A 23492-nucleotide genomic window follows, 5' to 3' on the forward strand; every position below is an offset into this window, starting at 1 on the left:
ACAATGTAAGAATAAGACAACTCCTTTCGCCGGTGGTCTCTCGTTTATTTTCCTTTTCACATATTCACCAATTCAGCGGCTCAACAGGGCAGGCTATATTTAGAGGTTAAAATAACTACTATAACGCACTCTATTACAATTGTTGCGGTCTCCTTATGTCACTCTGAGGATTGAAGTATTCTATTACATAGATAACATCCCGGTAAGTAATGAAGGGTGATGCATATTTTATTTATTGGTCTATCCCTTTATTATTGTCCAAACAAAATTCAAAAGTTTGTTTAATGAAATACAACGCTGTTGATATCAATACCAGCCTACTGGGGTACATTTACTATCAGGTGACTACTATTTTCAAAGAAATGGTGAAAAGTAAAGCTAAAATGCGCCATGTAACCATTTCAGGGGTTCTGCCTCCCAAAGGAGGTATTGCATAATTTGCAATATTACATACATAATAATTAATTCTTGTTACTTGATCAATGTTGCACAAACTCGAATTTGGTTGATATGAAAACACATGTACAATTAAACAGTTGGAATTACCATTTATAGTACTGGCAACGAAAGTTTTCTGAAATATCTCTAGATGATTATGAAGAAGTATCAATAGCCTAAATAATCATACATTCTGTTTATTGTAACAACTTTCCCGAGTATTGCCTTTTCGCACATTTTGTCCTAAAACGTACTGACCAATTAGAATCGAGCAATGGTCCTGTTAATTATTAATCGATGACACTCGTCTTTACACAATACCTTGGCATTAGTATGTAAAGCAAACACTAGTATGTAACGCAAACACTAAGTACATAGTTCAAATGAAGTACCGGTATACATACAGAAGAAATAACATATTTTTCGAAAACATCGCCTGAGAATTACAACTGCATGGCACATTAAAATATTACCTGATATACATATGTATAAAGACACGAGGATAAATTATCTTTCTCTACATTTACGAGCCAATGTATTACCTGCAATTGATTGTTATACGTTTAATATTGTTCTAATCTTTCTCTTAACTTTCTATTGTAGTCATGTCCTATGAGCATGCACCATTGGGTATATGGATTAGAAGAGTGAAAAAATCTTTTTTCGGAAATTTGCTCGATATTTGTTCCGGTCAGTCCAACATTGCAGTAGTTTTTGTCTATCCGATCACTATATTACACAAGTGAAGCCAAGAAAGCATACATTTAAGGATTTCAAAAAGATCCATAAAGTATTTTTTGAGAAAGACTAATAACAGAGAAATATTGGAGATGAAAGACGGACAGAGTGATTTAAACATAACAGAATATGGGATTGAGCTAAAACTACGAATGGTCCCAAAATGATGGGCAACGAAGAGGGATAGCCGGATTTATTGATAATAGTAATAATCACGTTGTCGAACTGTCCTCATTAATAGTTACATATGTATTTGGTCCTGTAAGTTGATAGTTCAACGACTTATAGTGTACAATGTCCTTAACTCGTGTTACATGTACTGTATCGTATAACTCTTCTACAACAGGAGGAATACGCTCGAATCCTGCAAGGTCGGCAATCTCGTCATTATAACGCCATTGAAGGGTGCCCATATGGTGCGCGTGTCGTTCTGGCATGCCCCTTTCTAACCTATTCCGGAAGTCCTTATCCGTGTCAGCATCCATCTCCTCACGTCCTGGTAGTGTCATACTGCCGTCTAAGGTTGCAATCACAAACAGAACCTGATTGTGAAAGTTTGGAAAAGGACAAATGGTCTTCAGAATTCCAAGTAAAGACAAAGTTGGGTATTCCGTGTGAACAAGGTGCTTGTAAAGGGGTACGATACGTTCATGTTCAGTTTTCACCTGACACTCTGGTGACAGGAAAGGGAAACTGAACCTATAACCGGTACAGAACATAATAGCGTCCACTGTCACTTCTTCGTCATCTTCAAACACAACTGTTTGTTCCGTGACGTGTTTTATTCCTGGTTTCTGCACAAGATTATCGGGGAGATATGTCTGTAAATCAGGTTTTCTGTGACACATGTAAACCTGAAACAGATATACCAATATGTCACCTAGATTGTAAAGTTACATGTCATATTGTTATTAAGATGATCATCTTGATTTTCCATTATAATAATCAGCAGAGTTATCGTTTTTATAACTTTAATATGTCACGGGGTGTAAATATATCGATTAACTTGTTAAAGGTAAAAAGGACTTCCCCAGTACATATTTTATCATTACCCCTTGTGGTTCCGTTGTCATAAGCCCGGTTCTCAAATTGAGGCCGTGATATATCTTTGATTTGATCTAGATTGGTTGGCGTCGTCAGTGAAGCAAATTAGTAGAACATTTTTAACTATTCCCCTTGACGAAATTTTCAAGAAAAGGTGAAGGATTCCTTCGCTCATATTTTGGCCTAGTTTCATTTATTTTGAATTCACATTACGTCTTTGTTCAAACCTCAGTATTCTCTTGTAAGTTCAATGTCATTCAGTTAGTGATACATATTATAGCATCCCTAGTGTTTTTTAACGAAAACAAGAAAATCTCGACACTCGGAAATAATATCCGTTACCCGATTCGGAATGCCAGGTCCTATAGTTGAGATTGATAATGTTACTATCACTAAGAAGTGTTCCATCATCAAATTGTTATGAGGAGAACGTGGCAGATTATTATGTAATACACTGAGAAAGTACCTGTTTAGCAGCAGACGACACGTCTACACTGATGTCTTGACCAGACGCCGCAGCACCCAGACACACAACACGCTGTCCCTCAAATTCGGACGGATAACGGTAATCATGACTGTGCAATACTTTACCACGGAAAAGATCTAGTCCGGGAATCGCTGGTATAAGTGGTACAGAGTAATGGCTGAAAAACAAGAGATATTTGTTATTTTTATGTAACAAAGGCCCTGCAAATCCTTCGATTTGAGAATGTGACTTAACCTAGGATTTGACCGAGATTTGCCTGTTTGGTGTCATCGATGAAACAGTTTTCTAAAAAGAACCAAATCATATCCACTTCCTGATAATACAATGATTGTTTACCGTATATCTATGTTATAGTGTTACTGTGATTTATTACATTTTTACAAGTGAAATATTAAAAATAATTTTCTTGATATTTTTCAATAGTTAAAAATATCACTTGTTCTGATTTGTCCAATCAAAGCACTGCTTACAAATGACAATGGGAGAACTTTAAAGCTTCACCGGTAGACTTTGCTATAAAATGTAATACATGTAAACAGAATATCCAACAGTATCTTCAGTAATACCAAATATGTTTCACTTATGTGGCTAACATTTTGATATTTTAAAATATATTTTCAAAATAAAGTATTAGAATATTGGTCCCATTCTTGAAATGTATTTGGCAGTACTGAAGTCACTGTTAGATACCCCCTACATAAGCTTAAAGTGTAAAGTACAACGCCTAATATTTACAGTTGCGTTGCATTGTCACTAAATGAAGCTTGTTATTAAGCTTTGTTATTAATTTTCGATAATTACGCAGATGAATAGACTTGTGCATCAATAATAGGCGGGCACGTTACGCACGTGTCAAAGTATAACTGCGCAGTGGTAAATCATGATTTTATGTAACACGATCAAAGAAATATTTATCAAAATATTCATTAATGATGAATTGTTAATTCACAAAATTAAAAGGTAATGTCTTTTTTTTTTTTTTTTTTTTATATTTATAATGTAATAGTTTAATAAGTATTATAAAACAGGCTGATGGCATTGTTTTCTTTCTGTACTAATTTGTTTCGTGTCTGTCGTCAATGACACCGCGGCAGTGTCATCTAGTGTTTTCCAATTAATTTGGCTGTTTTACTAAACTGACCGCTGTTCCTACCACGTGCATAATGTGATTTTTTCTGTTTTTAAATGTCATTGCGATCAAGTGCAAAAAGAAAGATTTCTTTATTTTTTGTAACTGTATATTGCTTGTTGCGAGCAATCCTTAAACTGACGTTTGTACTTACCCATTACAAACCATGACAGCATCAAACGTTTCTGTGACAGGCGTTAAATCAGAGTCTGTCAGGGTCTTGTATGTCACCTGCCATGTAACATTGCTGTGTGGTTTCTGGGGGTGAACCGAATTAACTGTCGTGGAAAACTGAAATTTGATATATGGTATTTTTATCAATTCAGTTAAATATTGTGTTTTGTTTGTAAGTCGACCTCCATTCCTCAAACAAGGCATAATGTACTCGAGTTTCGACCACTAAATCACTTAGTTAATTTGAATTCTTGAGCCGAGTATGGTGGGGAAATGTTGATCTTTGACTGTTTATTCTAATTAAGAAAACGATCTAGAGGTCATATCAAATGAATAATACACACTATTAAATATTAACGTAAAGTTTCATTTCACGTAAAACGTGGTACTCCGCTGACACAAGATTTCACCTGAAAAATTAGCAATACCTTATCATACATCATACCTACAGAAATGGTTTTTAAATGAAGCATTAACAAAAACAAAATACAATTTAACAAAAACAATAAAAATTGCAGCTTCACCGAAAACTCTTAAGTCGATAAAGATTGCTAACTTGCCTTTATATATTTCAACAAATCAAAGCGATCTGCATAACTTTCGAGGTATTCTAACATATCTTCGTGTCGTACGAAGGATGGCAGATCCTTCCGGAAGGGGAAATCAGGGAAACGCCATCACTTCTTTTGGAAGGTTTGTCCTGATGAACAAAGAATCGGCAATAAATAATGATATAGTCAGGCACAGAATCTTTCATGCTTAATGTCAATACCAATATTGATATTCAGGCAGAGAAACGTTCACGACATTCGTCAACATAATGATATAACCAGACCGAGAATTGCTCTATCCTTTCGTCAGCATTATTAGTACATGGACAGGCAGAGAATCAATCATGACTTTTGTCAATATAATGATATAGCCAGACAGAGAAATGTTCGTACCTTTCATCAACACACTGATATAGTCAGGTGAAGAATCGTACTTTCGCTGATATACTGATATGGCCAGACAGAGAAACGTTCATAACTTTCGTTAATTTACCGATACATATAAATACAACCGTGTGATATCCTTGATAATACGTACTTCAACGTTAAATCGAGCTCTTCCTATTAGGAGCCTCTCCGAACCAAATATAATATTTACAATACATACTAAAGACACTAGACACTTAGTAAACATTCATGACAAGTCGTGATACAAACACTTATTACAGCAAATTTTTCGAGTTTTTCGTCGTTTATTCTCTTAAATACGTTACTGATATGCAAAAGAAACACAAGTTGTATTTTGGTAGTAATTTTTGATATTTCTGTCAAAAATTCCGTTAAGTAGCATATCTATCTTGGATAATACAGTTAATTAAGCGCTAGCGAGGTATACCCATTGGAATTTCCGACTTCAATAACAAATATGACTGTTCTGCAAATCACGACTCTTTCGAATGACATCGCCGTTGCGTTGGAAACGCGTTGCGATGTCGCGGAAGAATTGAGAATTACGCTTCTGCGCAGTATTTAGACTTTGCCTAGGATTGTGTATCCCTCGTGACGTATTTATTGGTTTCCTTGCAAACCACATGAACCGGTCCTGACGAGGAATAGTAGCCTTCGGTCGGCAAGTTCAAGGGCGTTCGGTAGTTGTACCAGTTATTGTGATTATATAGACATTTGATGTTGTTGTCACAGTATTTTGGGAGTTTCCAGCCAATAGTTACTGCACTGTTCTGTTATTACATCATTAGTAAGTCTAGTCATTATTACGCCATCACGAACCAATTTATGTAGATACCAGAAGACCTGGGACGTCTTAACGTGACCACGCATATCGATGCTTGTGCATATAAGGGGTAAGAATTGAAGTATCGCGAACACGAGAGCGCATATTGTGGAAGAGTTTAATTAGCAGGGATATCGACGGTGAAATAGTTTAAAAGTACAGCATTATAAAACAAGAGTCCCAATGGGCCTGTATCGCTCACCTGCTATTAATACAACTTAGAAGCTGATAAACGCCATTCATATGGCTGTTCAGCTGAATACCTACTCATTTAACAAATGTGAGAGAAGGCCAAGAGTATTGATTTCAGCAATTTTGTAGCCCTTCATACCAGCTTGATCTTGGTCCATATCACGGGCCCAGCTCTCTTGCATTTTCACAAAGTTAACATCTATGCGTGACTAACTTATATGATACCTGCAGAACTGGGACGCCTAAAAAGTGGCCACGTGTATTGGTGCTTGTGCAAAACAGGGTACATAATGACGTTCCGCGAACACAAGACCGCGTATTGTGACAGACTTTAATCAATCGCGAACCGGCGATGAATATGTACGAAAGCATGCTATTCAACACGGATAATATTAATTTATTATATACAGGGATAGGCTCGTACGTATGTAACCAAACGACGTCCTCGCTCTACTGACTTCATTAAAGATCCAATTTCCCACGAAACTCCATACACTTACAACCATCATCTCTTGTACGAGTTCGCGTTTCAGCCACATAGCGTCAACAATGAGGCCATTGTTACTATAAATAGATTCCCATGTCCTTGATCTACCGACTTTATCAATTTGCTCATAGTCCTGGAACTTGATGGACTTAATCATCACCGTCATTTTTTGGGTAAATTTGGCTTTCAGTCTCTTTGGGTCATAACTGAGTCCTACTATCGGCTAGTCTGCTACTATGAATAGGTGTTCGATGTCCTCACTTAACCAACTTCATTAATTACATTTGATTGTCCTCAAAATTCGTACATTTCTGCATTCAATCGTACTATAAACAAATTCCCATCGTCCTCGCTTGAACAACTTCTTTAATCGTCTGATATGTATAGTTCTAGCACTCCAAACTCTTACCCACAATTCTATCTTTTGTTATGATATTTAGTAGTGTTTTCCTGAGCGACATTCTGACATTAGACAATGCTTACCATCTTTTATTGCGTATTGGTCAATGTTGAATAGAGAGGAGATTCGTATCGAGATGTCTTGTTGATATTGTAAAATGATGGACATTTAAGCGTGGCTGTGTTTCTCGTGGTATCCGTATGTATCTCACGTATCACTGGTCCAAACATTGGTTTGGTTTATTTTGTTTAACGTCCTATTAACAGCTAACTGGTCCAAGCATAACTGTACTTACTTAAGGTTTCTGTACATACTGGAGTGTATGGGGAGGCCATGGTCATCCACGCCAGTCTGGTCAGTATAAATCCATGTACCACCAAGACGACTGTTCTGTTCGAAGCACACTGCCTGGAACTGTGGTTGTCTAGTGGTGAGATGCCGCAAAGCACACAGACCAGCTGCCCCGGCTCCTATCACGGCCACCCGGATCGTCATCACTACGGCTCTCAGGGCGTACAATATTTCCTTTGATAACAAAAAGTATTGAGAAATTCCAGTTAGATATATCGATCAACTAAACTAAAGTGCTTTCTCCGAATAAAAAACCCATCACATTGTATGACACTATGAAGTGTATGATGCCAATGGGGGTGTTAAACCTTAAATGGTAACACCATTGCCATCATTGTCCAGCGAAATCTGGCATAACAATGGGTTTGGGAAAATGAGGCAATGGGACCTGGAATAAAGCTGACAGTAAGAGCAATGTCAAATGAAAAGCGAACATTATATTGAGGTTTTACACCACTGACAACGATTATTTGGCACGTGAATAAGCATACATAGATTAGTCACGTGATCCTTTACACGTGTTTGATCACAAGTCTAGCTAGCTGTGTGCTCTGGTTATTGCTAGGCTAATACCATAATCGCTAGTCACACACAATGTAGATTATTTTGGGGAAAACGGGGGAAATTGGTATAAACCAATGTTAAAATCTAATTAATCATTAATCCTATAACCTTATCAATATGGTGTTTTGGGATATTGGATCATTTTAAAGAACGCGAAATAGATTTATGTATTCTGAAGTCGTCTTTTTCTTAATGTATCAGTAGTTTATATATATTTGAGTTAGGTTGGGTATTCTCCTGTGTGTACGTTAATTAGGCTATAGCGAACTCCTAAATCACTTATATTATATATGAAGAGTCAGATCTTGTATTTTTATTTTCTGGGTCTGATTTTGGATTGATTGTATGTAATCAACCAGCTGTCTTACGTCTCAATGGCATTGGTGATTGGTCTATTTAAGCTACTGGCAACATCTCTATCTTTGCTTGGCGTCCTTGGAACTGCAAATATCAAAGGTTCCGAACCGCTCCACTGTGAACTCCTCGGATTTTATTCGTGGTTCAGACCATGGACTGGATTACCGACCTTATCGTCAAACTCTGTACTCGGCTACGCTCTTTGTACTAATGCAGATGATGACGAACATCTTGGTCAGGACCTGACCGAACGAGCGCCAATTGGTTAATACGACCAGGAAATCGTTACCTTGTCAATATCGGAAACGTTTTTGAGATGAAGGGTAAGTGTGTAGATTTTTTTCCACTAAACACAAGAAAAGTAGAGTATTGGCCATGTGATGCTGAACTACATAGGAGTAATTGCAACAGGTAGAATTCGTTTCTCCCCGTTAAAACTCCCAGAGATAATCTTAGCAAGGAATATCCCCGTAGTGTATATACATGTAACTCTTACAAGCTCAAAATAGTGGGCATTTCCCTTTATGTCCGCTCGGAGGTCGTTAGTTCAAACCCCAGCGGGGACAGTGTATTTTATCATCACTCTGTGTGTTACAGATTTGGTGCCGTTGACTACTCCAAGTGTTCGCGTTGCTCCAGGATTTGAGCGATTACTGTCTCGGGATGGGGGAAGACACCGTGCCTCATGACATGACTGTGATCAATGAACAATTCCGTACAGGACAAGTTATACTTCGTCCCGGGCGACTCCGGGGTACCAGGTGTACATACATACGCCGGTCTATGTTAGTGGGACAGATGTAGAGAAAGTATGTTGGACGGTATACTGTGGAGAGTCATGTCTTGAGAAACTTGAAGAGGATGGGTGGGGTATTGTTTAATGTGAAGGGAATATATAATGATACAATGTCTGTATCTGCAAGAGAGGGGATAAACTGTTTCAGATTGCACACTCATCTGTCCAGCGTTTAGAGACTGGAGTGCTGCCATGCGGTACTTTTGAAGCTACTCTCTAGAGACATTTCGTGTTTTTCGCTGGACAGATGAGTGTCCGCGGCGACTAAATGAAATCCGACTAATTCCCGATGTTTTGTGACGTCTAGTGATAGTTCTATGACTATATATATAGTTAATTATATACCAAATTAAAGGGGGAACATTTGTCTGTCGATTGAGACCATTACCAGCGGCACATATTCGATGGTTTGTCTACAATTACAATTTTCCTGAAATTAGGTGGTTTATCTATGCCGATCGAGTTATTGACATTGATTATATATTGGATGTATTGACAGACGAGGCTAGGACCTGTGTGTCATTTGTCAAAATAGCCCGACACCAGCCTTGGACATTCAGACAGCTTTGGCTCCGACACCAGCCCTGGACTGACAGAACAGCTGTCAGAATGTCTTAGTATGATATTAGAGGCTTAGAGCCATTGTAAAAACTGTAAGATTAGCATGGCACTTAGGCAGGCCAGTACTAACATGCCCCTTATCATAAATATGTAACAGTCTGTCCGTATTCAACTGATCGATGTGAAGATTGTAAACAAGATAAAATCTATTATCCGGGGTACAGGCACAATTTGAACTTTAACTGGGGTTGGGTTTTCAGTTGACTACCATGCAGGTGATAGGTCCACAACTCACGAAAACTTGAAATAATCAATACTGTTTTCATATGCCATAAATAAAGGTCCGATTTGGGTACTGTCACCTTTGACCTTATTGTTGCCTTTGACCTTGTTGTCACCTTTGACCTTATTATATAGACAAGATCGACTGTTCACAGTCAACAGTGATCAAAGTGACAAGTACAGTGAGTGGGTCTAGCCAGAAATATATATATATATAGTCAATGTCACTACTTCAAGTCAAATTGGAAAGTGAAGCTTATAAATATATACGAATGAAAGGCCAGGACAATTATACGTACTGACTACAGTATTACCTACCCATATAAATATTACTCTTCCGGTGTTGTGTAATGGTTCCAACTACTCGATACGAGTAATATTTGTTAGGAAACAAATACAACAGTTATGTTGTCGATGCTAGAATTCTTTATAATTAATATAGAGAAGAATCTACATATAAAGAAAAAACATAGGTAGAGTTAAAATAATAATTCAGACCGGATTTTCTCCCCGGCAAATTCAACAGGCGAGTCGACACTTTCTCGTGTTAAGTACTATTTTCAATGGCGGCCTCCATGTGTCGATGCATGACAATGCGTTTGTTTACATGACGTGTTTAATACTTTCAAGTGCCTACTGCTTATATTGATTTTTAATTAAATAGTACTGCATTAACATGTTTATACAATCGGATCCCAAAAGGAAATTACGGGAATGGCAAGACTACACGCTGATTGTGGTAAGATTTGCTATTGTTTATCCGTCTTACAATAACTAGTCGAACAAGCACTGAAAATATTGACATATACAAGATCCATGAAATACATGTATCTGTTGGTTTTGACTGTTCTTCAAAAGTTAAAAATTAAATTATCCACATGGTCTGATGTATGTGATTTCGCTGCTGAAACCTAAGTTGTTATTAAGGCACCAACCATTTAATTTTAGGGGGATGGCCTGGGATTTTTGGAGAAAAAAAATAGCTTGTTGGCAGTTTTGACGAAAAAAAAAGTTTGTTTGTAAATTGGAGAAAAAGTTTTCTCCTTTAAGATTACAAAAAAGAAGAAGTTTGATTTGATATATTAAAAAGATTGAAAGAATCCTAAATTCAATTGGTTTTTTTTGTTTTTTTTTTGGGGGGGGGGGGGGGGCTTTGAATACTAGGTCATGATTGTTTTTAATATCTAATACATATGTAATTAATGAATTTTCAATTAGAATTATCGTGTGAAATGCATTCTTACAATAGCATAATAAAAGTGGTTATGATGTATTAAATTGTTGTTTTGTCTTAATATCTAGTATTGCTTTATTTTATTAAAACCAAAAATACTTAGTTATCTCCCTTTACTAAGTGATATCAAGATATTTTGCTGATATTTGACATGCATGAGATCTGTATCCTTCTTATCAATTAAAAGAATGACTGTTGTACAGGATGAATTATCAAATATTATAAACTGATATAGAGAGCAACGGGTGATGAAATCACAAAAATTAACCCTTTATCTTAAAATTAAAAAAAAAAAAATTGAAAAGTTCAAATGGAAGTGAAAAAATATTAAAGAGTTATTAAACTTTAATATAACAGATATGAAAAAAAGGTTGTTGCTGAAATGTTTTGAAAAAAAAGTTTGCCTTTCATTCTAGGCAGAAAAAATAAACTTAAAAAATTGACCCTGATAAAAATCCCAGGCCTGTATATGTGTTTGTCAGGATAATATTAATTGCTCTCATGAGCTATGTTATTTGCATCATATATGCGACGTAAAATAAAGATCATGAATGTGTTGTAGCCAGCAGTGTCCGTGGGTAACGTTGGACAGTTAGCAGTAGACCTGCTAATTTCTACACTGTGGATGGAAAGGGTAGGCCATATCCACCATGAAAGCATTCTCCCTCTGGTTGGAAATGACCCATTCGCCCACGAAGACTTCCTTGACTGTAAACTTGTAACAAGCTGTGATGGTTGGTTGATCAATAAAAAAATAGCTATTTATGCTAGAAGGATTCCGTTTATTTTATAAGACTGCTTGCTGTGTAATTTCTAATATAAGTCTAAAGATTGATTAGAAAATTAAAGGGATCAGAAGTTGATCACCAGTTGTTACAGTAATGATTGTTTGCATTTCTTTTTAAAAAGTGAAATTTAGACTCATTTATATCTTATAATTGATAATAATTGATTAATACAATAAAATGAAAACCCTTATATATACAAATACTTACTGCTCAATACACAGTAGATAAATAGAACATGGTGATATATTTGTGAGCTAATCACAGTTTTTGATGTCTTAATTTCAGTATATGAGAGTATTGAACACAAGGTGGTGGTTATACAACAGAGGGCTCCATTTGTCAGGGTAAGGTGTAACTAGTGCTGGTAACTGTACCAAGCCAGTATTAACATGTAGGACGTTTATATAGCCACTAGATTATAAAGTATGAGTTTTTAGAGTGTGTAAGTTTTATACAGAGAGACCATAAGCTGGTATATGTATATTTGTTGTTTTCCACATGATTTTAAAATTTACTACAGTTTAAAAGATTCCTAAAAATTTATTTGATATCAAAATTTAGTTTCAAAACTCCAATGATTTATTTGATAATAATGTGCATCATTGAATATATAAAAAGACTAGAAATGCAAATTACAATGTATTATCTTATTTATACTAATTATATTTGTGAATTTTGAAAACTTTTCTGGGTTTTTTTTTTATACAGGGGAAAATGGGCATGTTTAGACAATGGTTAAAGGAATGGATAATTAGCAAGTCGTTCACAAAGCTAGTTATTCTAACTAGTAGTCGCAGTGAGGAACGCCTGGATGTACAACTTCAGGGGTGAGCTCTCCCTTAAAGTGATTAAACATACATGCAACTTAGGGATAAGCTCTCTCTTAATGCCTGGACTTACAACTTTGGGAGTAAGCTTTACCTTGCTTGCCTCCCATTGTACATCACTCTATCTCACACCAACATTAGGGGATGAGTTCACCATTGGTACAAAGCTCACCTCACATTGTATATCACTCTATCTCACACTAACATAAGGGGGCGAGTTCACCATCGGTACAAAGCTCACCTCACATTGTATATCACTATACCTCGCACTAGAATTAGGGGGCGAGTTCACCATCGGTACAGAGCTCACCTCACATTGTATATCACTCTATCTCACACTAACATAAGGGGGCGAGTTCACCATCGGTACAAAGCTCACCTCACATTGTATATCACTCTATCTCACACCAACATTGGGGGATGAGTTCACCATCGGTACAAAGCTCACCTCACATTGTATATCACTATACCTCACCAACATTAGGGGATGAGTTCACCATCGGTACAAAGCTCACCTCACATTGTATATCACTATACCTCACACCAACATTAGGGGATGAGTTCACCATCGGTACAAAGCTCACCTCACATTGTATATCACTATACCTCACACCAACATTAGGGGATGAGTTCACCATCGGTACAAAGCTCACCTCACATTGTATATCACTCTATCTCACACCAACATTAGGGGATGAGTTTACTATCGGTACAAAGCTCACCTCACATTGTATATCACTCTATCTCACACCAACATTAGGGGATGAGTTCACCATCGGTACAAAGCTCACCTCACATTGTATATCACTATATCTTGCACTTACATAAGGGGATGAGTTCACCATCGGTACAAAGCTCACCTCACATTGTATATCACTATACCTCACACCAACATTAGGGGATGAGTTCACCATCGGTACAAAGCTCACCTCACATTGTATATCACTCTATCTCACACTAGAATTAGGGGGCGAGTTCACCATCAGTACAAAGCTCACCTCACATTGTATATCACTCTATCTCACACCAACATTAGGGGGCGAGTTCACCATCGGTACAAAGCTCACCTCACATTGTACATCACAATACCTCATACTAACATTAGGGGGTGAGTTCACCATTGGTACAAAGCTCACCTCACATTGTATATCACTCTATCTCACACCAGCATTAGGGAGTGTGTTCACCAACTGGAATCTATATTGCAATATATTGGTCAATATTTTAACAAAAAAATATTGCAATATTCAAAGGTAAAATAGACATAGTATGAATTAGGTTTTGCATTATACATGTAGTAACCATTGAAAGAATCATTATTACATTCAATTCTGGGAAATAATGTTTAACCCCAACAGCAACTCTCAAACCAAATATTATTACTCTGATACCCTTACATTAGATTTAACTAAAATAAGTGCAAGATGTTTAAAAAAACAGTCATTTTTCCAAAATATTATTCATTCCGACTCCAGATCATAATAGTTCATCCCCATAGCAACCCTCAAGTCAAATATTAGAACCCTAGCTTTATCATAAAGGAGTTTACCGATGCCTTTCAAAACTTGCACCAAAAACTTTTAGAAACCAATGCTGACACTGACACAAGAATGGCAATATAAGCTCGCTCTCTCCTTGAAAAGCAAGCTAAAAAGTATCATTGAGCATAAGCAATGATTAACTGAAAGGTTTGAATAATGATAAGTGATATTAAGTTTCAGAAAGTATGATGTGAACTCTGAGTTCTGATTATTGTGATGATCATTATCCACATAAAAGAAATTTATAAATGATTGTTAAATTGGTGTGGTAGACTTTGATTTACTCAATTACTAACATACTTACTTCATCTGTTTAAAGTGACCAACTTCGTTACCTTGCCTCAAAGTCCATGGATGAGTCCACGATTGGCCAGAGGTTTCAGAGTCCTCCACTGAATTGGTTGGATCTAGAACGCAGACACACCTTTCCAGCTCCCACCCCAGACGAACTTCAAAAAGGACTGAAACAAGCAGATTATATTTACATACCGGGAGGGGGCATAGCCAAGTCCTTAATGGAGGAATGGTAAGAAAAGACAAATATAAAATATATATCTACACCAGGAGATAAGAGTATTCTAAACTGGGGGAAGGGATAAGGAACTAAAGTAGTCTAAATTAGGGAGGGGTAAGGAGACAGAGTAGTCTTAATGTGGGAGGGGGTAAGGAGACAGAGTTGTCTTAATGTGGGAGGGGGTAAGGAGACAGAGTAGTCTTAACATGGGAGGGGTAAGGAGACAGAGTAGTCTTAATGTGGGAGGGGTAAGGAGACAGAGTAGTCTTAATGTGGGAGGGGGTAAGAAGACAGAGTAGTCTTAATGTGGGAGGGGGTAAGGAGACAGAGTAATATTAATGTGGGAGGGGGTAAGGAGACAGAGTAGTCCTAATATGGGAGGGGGTAAGGAGACAGAGTAGTCTTAACATGGGAGGGGTAAGGAGACAGAGTAGTCTTAATGTGGGAGGGGGAAGGAGACAGAGTAGTCTTAACATGGGAGGGGTAAGGAGACAGAGTAGTCTTAACATGGGAGGGGGAAGGAGACAGAGTAGTCTTAACATGGGAGGGGTAAGGAGACAGAGTAGTCTTAATGTGGGAGGGGTAAGGAGACATAGTCTTAATGTGGGAGGGGGTAAGGAGACAGAGTAGTCTTAATGTGGGAGGGGGTAAGAAGACAGAGTAGTCTTAATGTGGGAGGGGGTAAGGAGACAGAGTAGTCTTAATATGGGTGGGGGTAAGGAGACAGAGTAGTCTTAATGTGGGAGGGGGTAAGGAGACAGAGTAGTCTTAATGTGGGAGGGGGTAAGGAGACAGAGTAGTGTTAATGTGGGAGGGGCTAAGGAGACAGAGTAGTGTTAATGTGGGAGGGGTAAGGAGACAGAGTAGTGTTAATGTGGGAGGGTTAAGGAGACAGAGTTGTCTTAACATGGGAGGGGGTAAGGAGACAGAGTAGTCTTAATGTGGGAGGGGGTAAGGAGACAGAGTAGTCTTAATGTGGGAGGGGGGTAAGGAGACAGAGTAGTCTTAATGTGGGAGGGGTAAGGAGACAGAGTTGTCTTAACGTGGGAGGGGGTAAGGAGACAGGGTAGTCTTAATGTGGGAGGGGGTAAGGAGACAGAGTAGTCTTAATGTGGGAGGGGGTAAGGAGACAGAGTAGTCTTAATGTGGGAGGGGGTAAGGAGACATAGTCTTAATGTGGGAGGGGGTATGGAGACAGAGTAGTCTTAATGTGGGAGGGGGTAAGGAGACAGAGTAGTCTTAATGTGGGAGGGGGTAAGGAGACAGAGTAGTCTTAATGTGGGAGGGGGTAAGGAGACATAGTCTTAATGTGGGAGGGGGTAAGGAGACAGAGTAGTCTTAATGTGGGAGGGGGTAAGGAGACATAGTCTTAATGTGGGAGGGGGTAAGGAGACAGAGTAGTCTTAATGTGGGAGGGGTAAGGAGACAGAGTAGTCTTAATGTGGGAGGGGGTAAGGAGACAGAGTAGTCTTAATGTGGGAGGGGGTAAGGAGACAGAGTAGTCTTAATGTGGGAGGGGAAAGGAGACAGAGTAGTCTTAATATGGGAGGGGGTAAGGAGTAGTCTTAATGTGGGAGGGGGTAAGGAGTAGTCTTAATGTGGGAGGGGGTAAAGAGTAGTCTTAATGTGGGAGGGGGTAAAGAGTAGTCTTAATGTGGGAGGGGGTAAGGAGACAGAGTAGTCTTAATGTGGGAGGGGGTAAGGAGACAGAGTAGTCTTAATGTGGGAGGGGTAAGGAGACAGAGTTGTCTTAACGTGGGAGGGGGTAAGGAGACAGGGTAGTCTTAATGTGGGAGGGGTAAGGAGACAGAGTTGTCTTAACGTGGGAGGGGGTAAGGAGACAGAGTAGTCTTAATGTGGGAGGGGTAAGGAGACAGAGTTGTCTTAACGTGGGAGGGGGTAAGGAGACAGAGTAGTCTTAATGTGGGAGGGGGTAAGGAGACAGAGTAGTCTTAATGTGGGAGGGGTAAGGAGACAGAGTTGTCTTAACGTGGGAGGGGGTAAGGAGACAGGGTAGTCTTAATGTGGGAGGGGGTAAGGAGACAGAGTAGTCTTAATGTGGGAGGGGGTAAGGAGACATAGTCTTAATGTGGGAGGGGGTAAGGAGACATAGTCTTAATGTGGGAGGGGGTAAGGAGACAGAGTAGTCTAATACACATTACCTGTAGGTCCTTCTAACAAAACAAGAGAACACTGATTTCAGCAATTAAGAAGCAAGTTGAAACAGCCTCGCAGATAGTTTACAGAAATCATTGTACAACATTGACATTTGAGTTTCACAAACTTAGGAATTGTAAATATATGAAGAAAAAATCATTGGCCAGTTAAGTTAAAGGAATCAGCCTTGGATGATCATGGCCATTGATGCTTACCTTGGTCAGTTGGCAGTGGTAACAAACTTCCCGTTTACCTAGATGGGGTAGGGGGGGCCACGTTGACAGATTGGTTAAGGTGTCCCGACACTTTATCACTAGCCCTCCACCTCTGAGTGACGAGTTTGAAACCCAAGTGGGGCAGTTGCCTGGTACTGACCATAGGTCAATGGTTTTTCTCCGGGTACTCCACCTCCAAAAACCAGGCATGTCCTTAAATGACCCTGGCTGTAAATAGGATGTTAAACAGAAACAAACAAAAAACACCTATATGGCTAGATTTCGATTCTCTGATCAGAAATGAAAAGGTATCAGGGTTACCTGCCCGACCACATGGGTTTTGTCAGGGTACTCTGGTTTCTTCCCACAGTAAGACCCCTTGCATTATTCCATCCAAGACCGCAAGCGAGATTAATAGAAGTTAATATAACTTGTTTTGCAATTGTTGTAAAATTAATATAAAGTTTACATTTTACATGCTTACCTTGTTATATAAAAACTTTAATCTTTTTGAACATGCATAGCTTTATTTTCAATACCTGTCAACTTTTCAGTGGGAAGGATATGCCAGTATTGGTTTTACTATTGTTCTGCTCAGAAGGAGACAATGCCCAGGACGCTATCTTCCTGGTTACCCGTCTGAACCAGTGGCTCGACCTGGTGGACATGAAGGTTAGTATACTTTATGAGGAAGTACAATTGGTGACATTAATATCTAGTTTACTGGGAAATTATTGAGAGATTTTGTGATAACACAAAGAATCAGTGATATATAAATTTTGTGACATCTCTTTTTAGTTCTCATAGATCATGATAAAAATTTTGTGACATCACTGTTTAGTTTCAGATAATGATATATAGATTTTGTAGTTCTCACAGACCATGATATATAATTTTGTGACATCACTATTTAGTTTCAGATAATGATATATAGATTTTGTGACATCATTAAGTTCTCACTGAGAAATTACTTAGAATTAAAAAAGTATTACATGTACATTGTAAATGAAAACAGATGCTCATACTATATATTCTGTGTTATTAATATCGCTTCATACAGAATGTTTGATTTGTTATTTTTTCAGCCAAAGAAAACTGAGAAAGGGGACATAATTAAACCGTTGCCAGGATGGAAGAGTCCTTCATCATGGCGACACTTATTTGGTGCTAGAGTGGATCAGACTCTGTATCATTAACACAGCTGAATTAGAGATTCTGTTTGCTGTATTGTCACCATATAAATCAAAAGGAGTTGGATGCTAAAGGACATTTACATTATTCTGTTTCAAAACGAGGATTTGAATTTACAAAGAACGAAAATATTGTAACTTTGGCTATATGGCGAAACTTAATAAGATTTTTTTGTTATTGGGAGATATGCGAGATAAATGTATTTGAATTTCAGACCAACTTTACTCATGACCAGATGTTATAATATGAGTTTATAAAATGTGTGAAAACTGATGAAGTGAAAGATTCCCTTCCTTTGAATATAACCTTGATCTAATATGTTCCTTGAAGAGCCCAGCTATGTATACTAGAGAAGAACCTTGTTACATTTTCCTGTGGCCTTCAATATCCAGAATATGATAATGTTCATACCATGGTAGTGTCCCAGGCTTGGTTATAACTGGAACAAAGACATCAAGCCCCAGTAATCAATCAGTCAATGACCTTATGGTCCATATGTGTGTTATACATTTGTAACCCGATATCTAAAGTTGACAATTGTTTTATTTTATGACTAAATAAGAAATAACAGTGAATATGTGTTGTGTGATATGGGAGTTTTAAAAATAACAAGTGGTTTTTCCCAGTTTCTATTATAGGGTACTAGGCTACTGAATTGAAAAGTAATGTTAAGCGCACATTATTACACTTTGAATTGCCGTTTTGTCAGTACCTGAAGGGCAGGTCTCAACCAATCAGAAAACAGCAAAAATCTGACATGTAACAGAAGTAAAATGCATCCCGTACATCAAACCCCTGTGTTTAAAGTGTTTAAATAACAAATATAAAATATTGTTTGACTCTCTTAAAAATTTCTCTACTCGGTAATACTGTAAGCATTGTGTTTTATTTATATGTACATTTTATATTGTACATGTAAAGGGTAAAAGATTTGTCATTTGTTGATTTCTACGAACAATAATACTACCAAGATCATTCCATTTGAACATGTATACAATGTTAGTAGACAGTGGTGATAAAGTAATCCACTTACTCTAGGAATTTTTTAATTGGTATTGATCAAGAAATGAACATTCTCCAGCAATTTTTTTTACCCAATTAGTGTGAATAATGAAGACTACGATGATAATGTCTTAAGAATCCAGACATTGAAAATCCTAGTCGACCAATTGTTTAATGAAATCCACAAGACTATTTTGGGTTGATTCAACATAAGAACAAGATTGTATTGTGTATGTTTTGAAATGTGCACAAGTGTGGTTGGTTAGGGCAATTGAAAAAAAAATTAATAAGCGTTACTGATTTGTGTTTCAATATGGCTATGATTAATATTTTACACGGAATAAGAATTGAATTAATTCATGTCTTTGGTGCGATAATTAAAAGTCCACAAAATTCCAATATATGTATGTGAATACAAGCTCACTAAAAATAATGGACACTCTATAACTGTGTTTATGATTTGTTTATAGAAACAAGTAGTCCCAACAACAAACTGGAGATTCATACAATGTTAATATTGGGGTACTATTGACTGTATATTAATAGACTTTTGAAGTCTTCACACTTCCTGAATACAGTTGACTATTATTTCACAATGAGCATTAAAGACTTGGTTTTTCTATCATATAATCTCGGTGTATTACAGGATATACTTCCAGTTTTGTTTAATATAAACTTTATTTATTTTACAACAATTGCATATCAACTTAGCACCCGGGGAAACCCACATGGTCGGGCAAGTGACCCCATACCTTTTCACGTCCGATCAGGATATTGAACCCCGGCCCCCGTGAAAGGCAAGTGTGTTACCACTGTGCCACCCAATTTCGTTAGACCTACATTGATTTATAAATGGAAGTAGACTGTTAATTTTGGTGTCTATTTGTTTAAAATTACTGTTGTGCAAGAACAAGAAGTAATTTGAACCATTATCCTCCCCAAGTCCTGGGGGTTGTGGTGTGTGCTCATACTGGTGAAGAGGAGATAACTTAAGGGAAAGTAATATTCAGACTTCTAAGATGGCTGATCATTAGTATACATCTCCAATCACAATTTATGTATGACTAGTGCACATCAGTACCAGTAGTTCAAATGTTCCTCTTCATAATTTTGAGACTAAAGAAGATATAGTTTGCCATTTTTTAGACAGTTCGTTTGGTTTTTTATTGTTAAGAAAGATAATAATATTTCTGAAGAAGCACTAGAGGGTACATAGTTGTTCAATTTTGAAGAACCAAGATGGCCAACAGGCAGTTATTTTGCAATTTGCTGTTTTTCATGAATAACTGGAGATATCTTTCGCAAATAAATTGTGTATGTTCCTCTAAGTCAATTTATATGAGTATTTTAAAAAAAGATTGATATATAAAATGAAAAGGCAACCGTTCACGATTTAGTGGAAGTTCTGTCAAAACTGATTATGAATGGATATAACTACCAAGATAAAACACTGAAATGAAAATTGACTTTCTAGTTCTGGTTCTGATCACTTGCACTAGGTTTCAATCATCACTGTTCTCTTGGGTATAAAATAAAAACCAGAAAAATATGATGTAAAATGTTTATTATTTTCCATTCATCACATTAGCATATTGTTATAACATTTCGAAGTTGACACCCATGAAAGTCATCTGTAGTGCCCAGACAGTCTTGACACCATAAAACATTTTGTTATTGTGATCCAAGCGTAGATCATCACACTGATTATGACTATGTCATGGTGTTATGAAGTTCAGAATCCACACAAGGAGGAACAATGGAAACACAAATCTAAGAGAACTATCACAGGAATGAGTTTTGTGTTTACAATCCTGGGACCTGGTATATACTGATGTCGCAATCAAACCTATAAATATCTATTTTGTTTTAAAAAGGTTTTAGTTTGACCATTTAAACCCTGGAAAAAGAATACAATTCTAAAGCATACACTACAATGAATCAATATTTTCAATTTTGTAACCTATATATGTACAATGTACTCATAAAAATGTTGCAAAACTTTATACAAGTGAAGTTAATGACTCTATGTGGTACTTACTCTGACAGACATAACTAGCAGTATAACAACAGTAATGATAAAGGTAACAGAGAAGAAGGAAGGAAATAAAGAAATACAGACAATAGACACGTAACAGTTATAATGTACGAGTGAAGACATGATTAGGTGTACATACAAATAAGTGCAAATCTGTATACACTATATTACAACTACATCTATCAGCATATCTGAGGCGTTCACTCATTAAATTCGTAAAAATATAACTCAGACCTTATATTAAATGTCACTGGTCTTGTTAGTATAATAGTGTGTGTCATCACTTAATGCCTAAATTACAGTTCAAAACTGTCTTTTATTAAAGATGTTTTCCTTCTAGGACAAATGAAGGTGATGGAAGAAAGATCACCAAAGAAGTTTCCCTAAGTATAGCTGTTGGTTCACACTTCACAATAGGAAGCTGACTCTTGTATTGATTTTAATTGTGTGAAGATTTCAATCCTGATGATTTATTGTAAATCTATATACTTGTATGGATAGTATATGATCAAATAGCATACATGTGTCTCAAAATGATCAAAATAATGATTACATGTATCTCCCAAATGAACAAATGTATTTATCTTGAAAAGATGAAATATTGCAGAACACCTTATCTTAAAAAATCAAATATACACATGTAACTTGAAATTGATCAAATATTGCTCATTTACATTGAAATATGATATTACATGTATTTCATAAATGATCAAAATATAAATCATGTCTCTCAAAATGATCAAATATTACTAATGTACTTCATGAAGATAGAGAACACGCATGTATCTCTTAATGATAAAATCAATATTAGGTACACATATTTCAAAATGATAAAATGTTACGTTCATATCTTGAAATGATCAGATGTATCTTGAAATGATCAAATATTTAAGGATTAACATCAATTATTTTTTCTGTTATACAATCATAACAGAAAAAACTGGAGTGTACTCTAAATAAACCGCGAAGCGGTTTATGAAGAGAGTACACTCCAGTTTTTTCTGTTATGACTGTATAACAGAAAAAATAATTAATGTTAATTCTTATAATTTAATTTCGTCTTATACACACCAAGATATTTCACTTTCTTTGGCGAACTCTTTTCTGTGATAAATTATTACGCAACGTCATCAGCCAATCAAAAATGACGTTACATTTCGCAACGTCAAAAATTTTGTTATGGAGGTATAACAAAATTATTTCAGCCAATGAAAATGCGTGTTTCATACAAAATTAAATTATAGCATGTATCTCGAAAATGATCAAACATAACATGTTAATCTTGAAATGATAAAACATAACACGTGATTCTTGATAATGATCAAACATAACACGTGTATTTTGAAATCAATCAAACCTAACACGTGTATCTCGATAGGGATAGGGTTGGGTTAGGGTTAGCAAAATGATCAAACATAACACGTGTATCTCGAAATGATCAAACATAACATGTGTATCTCGAAATGATCAAACATAACACGTGTATCTCGAAATGATCAAACATAACATGTGTATCTCGAAATGATCAAACATAACACGTGTATCTCGAAATGATCAAATATGTGTATCTCGAAAATGATCAAACACAACATGTGTATCTCGAAATGATCAAACATAACACGTGTATCTCGAAAATGATCAAACACAACACATGTATCTCGAAAATGATCAAACATAACACGTCTATCAAACAACACGTGTATGTTGAAATGATCAAACACAACACGTGTTTCTCGAAATTATCAAATATAATGTGTACTTCGAAATAATCAAATGGGTTAAATGATAAGTAAATGTTTACATTAATCTCAAAATGATCCCAAGTGCATTGGATGATCTTCATTATTTCTTTTAAAACAATATTCCAATATAATACAAAGATAAAATGTATTTCATTAAAACTAAGAAAATTCCTTCTATAGCAGGTAAAATATACAGCTGTCTTTTGGGAGTTACTAGAAATTTTAAGTATCCCTACATGTACATGAAGACGGAATCCTTGGAATTTTGTGTACATGACATCATCGGTTTATGTGGTTTTTCATCTGCTACACATGGCTACAACTTGTTGCACAGTATTTACAAGTAAGTCCATATGTGCAGACGGTAGACGTGTTTGAATAACAGATTTTCACAATGAAATATTCTGTACTTTATGTTTTTGAGCCTCTGTATTCGTGACACAAATGGGTCTTTCTTGGTTTAA

The 23492-nt window shown here is 36.7% G+C and overlaps 2 protein-coding genes across 3 annotated transcripts; one reads left to right on the forward strand and one right to left on the reverse strand.

Annotated features, from left to right (window-relative positions):
• Positions 1–28: 28 nt before the first annotated feature.
• Positions 29–10129, reverse strand: LOC117338002 (flavin-containing monooxygenase FMO GS-OX5-like). Its single transcript, XM_033899164.1, is given in 7 exon segments — positions 29–2030; positions 2687–2864; positions 3991–4127; positions 4571–4681; positions 4683–4710; positions 7167–7396; positions 10101–10129. Coding segments are annotated over 6 exon segments (1296 nt in total). The 5' UTR covers positions 7367–7396; positions 10101–10129; the 3' UTR covers positions 29–1388.
• A 195-nt stretch (positions 10130–10324) lies between these two features.
• LOC117338003 (proteasome assembly chaperone 2-like) lies at positions 10325–20577 on the forward strand. Of its 2 annotated transcripts, none has more exons than XM_033899165.1 (7): positions 10325–10521; positions 11579–11750; positions 12090–12148; positions 12513–12631; positions 14492–14698; positions 17613–17730; positions 18144–20577. In XM_033899165.1, exons 1-7 carry the CDS (start codon positions 10459–10461, stop codon positions 18252–18254), a joined length of 849 nt encoding a protein of 282 aa, XP_033755056.1. In that variant the 5' UTR covers positions 10325–10458; the 3' UTR covers positions 18255–20577. The 2 variants fall into 2 exon arrangements, with proteins under 2 accessions (XP_033755056.1, XP_033755057.1); XM_033899166.1 differs by having other exon boundaries at positions 11583–11750.
• Positions 20578–23492: the final 2915 nt, after the last annotated feature.

The sequence above is a fragment of the Pecten maximus genome, chromosome 11, assembly GCF_902652985.1.
Source record: "Pecten maximus chromosome 11, xPecMax1.1, whole genome shotgun sequence".
NCBI lineage: Eukaryota > Metazoa > Mollusca > Bivalvia > Pectinida > Pectinidae > Pecten > Pecten maximus.

What these genes read in the sequence shown, in the direction of transcription:
- LOC117338003 (XM_033899165.1), top strand. Translation starts at nt 10,459, where the DNA reads ATGTTTATACAATCGGATCCCAAAAGGAAATTACGGGAATGGCAAGAC. An exon ending in AAGACTACACGCTGATTGTG is followed by an intron (nt 10,522 to 11,578) that starts GTAAGATTTGCT and finishes AATGTGTTGTAG; the next exon opens with CCAGCAGTGTCCGTGGGTAA. An exon ending in ACTTGTAACAAGCTGTGATG is followed by an intron (nt 11,751 to 12,089) that starts GTTGGTTGATCA and finishes TCTTAATTTCAG; the next exon opens with TATATGAGAGTATTGAACAC.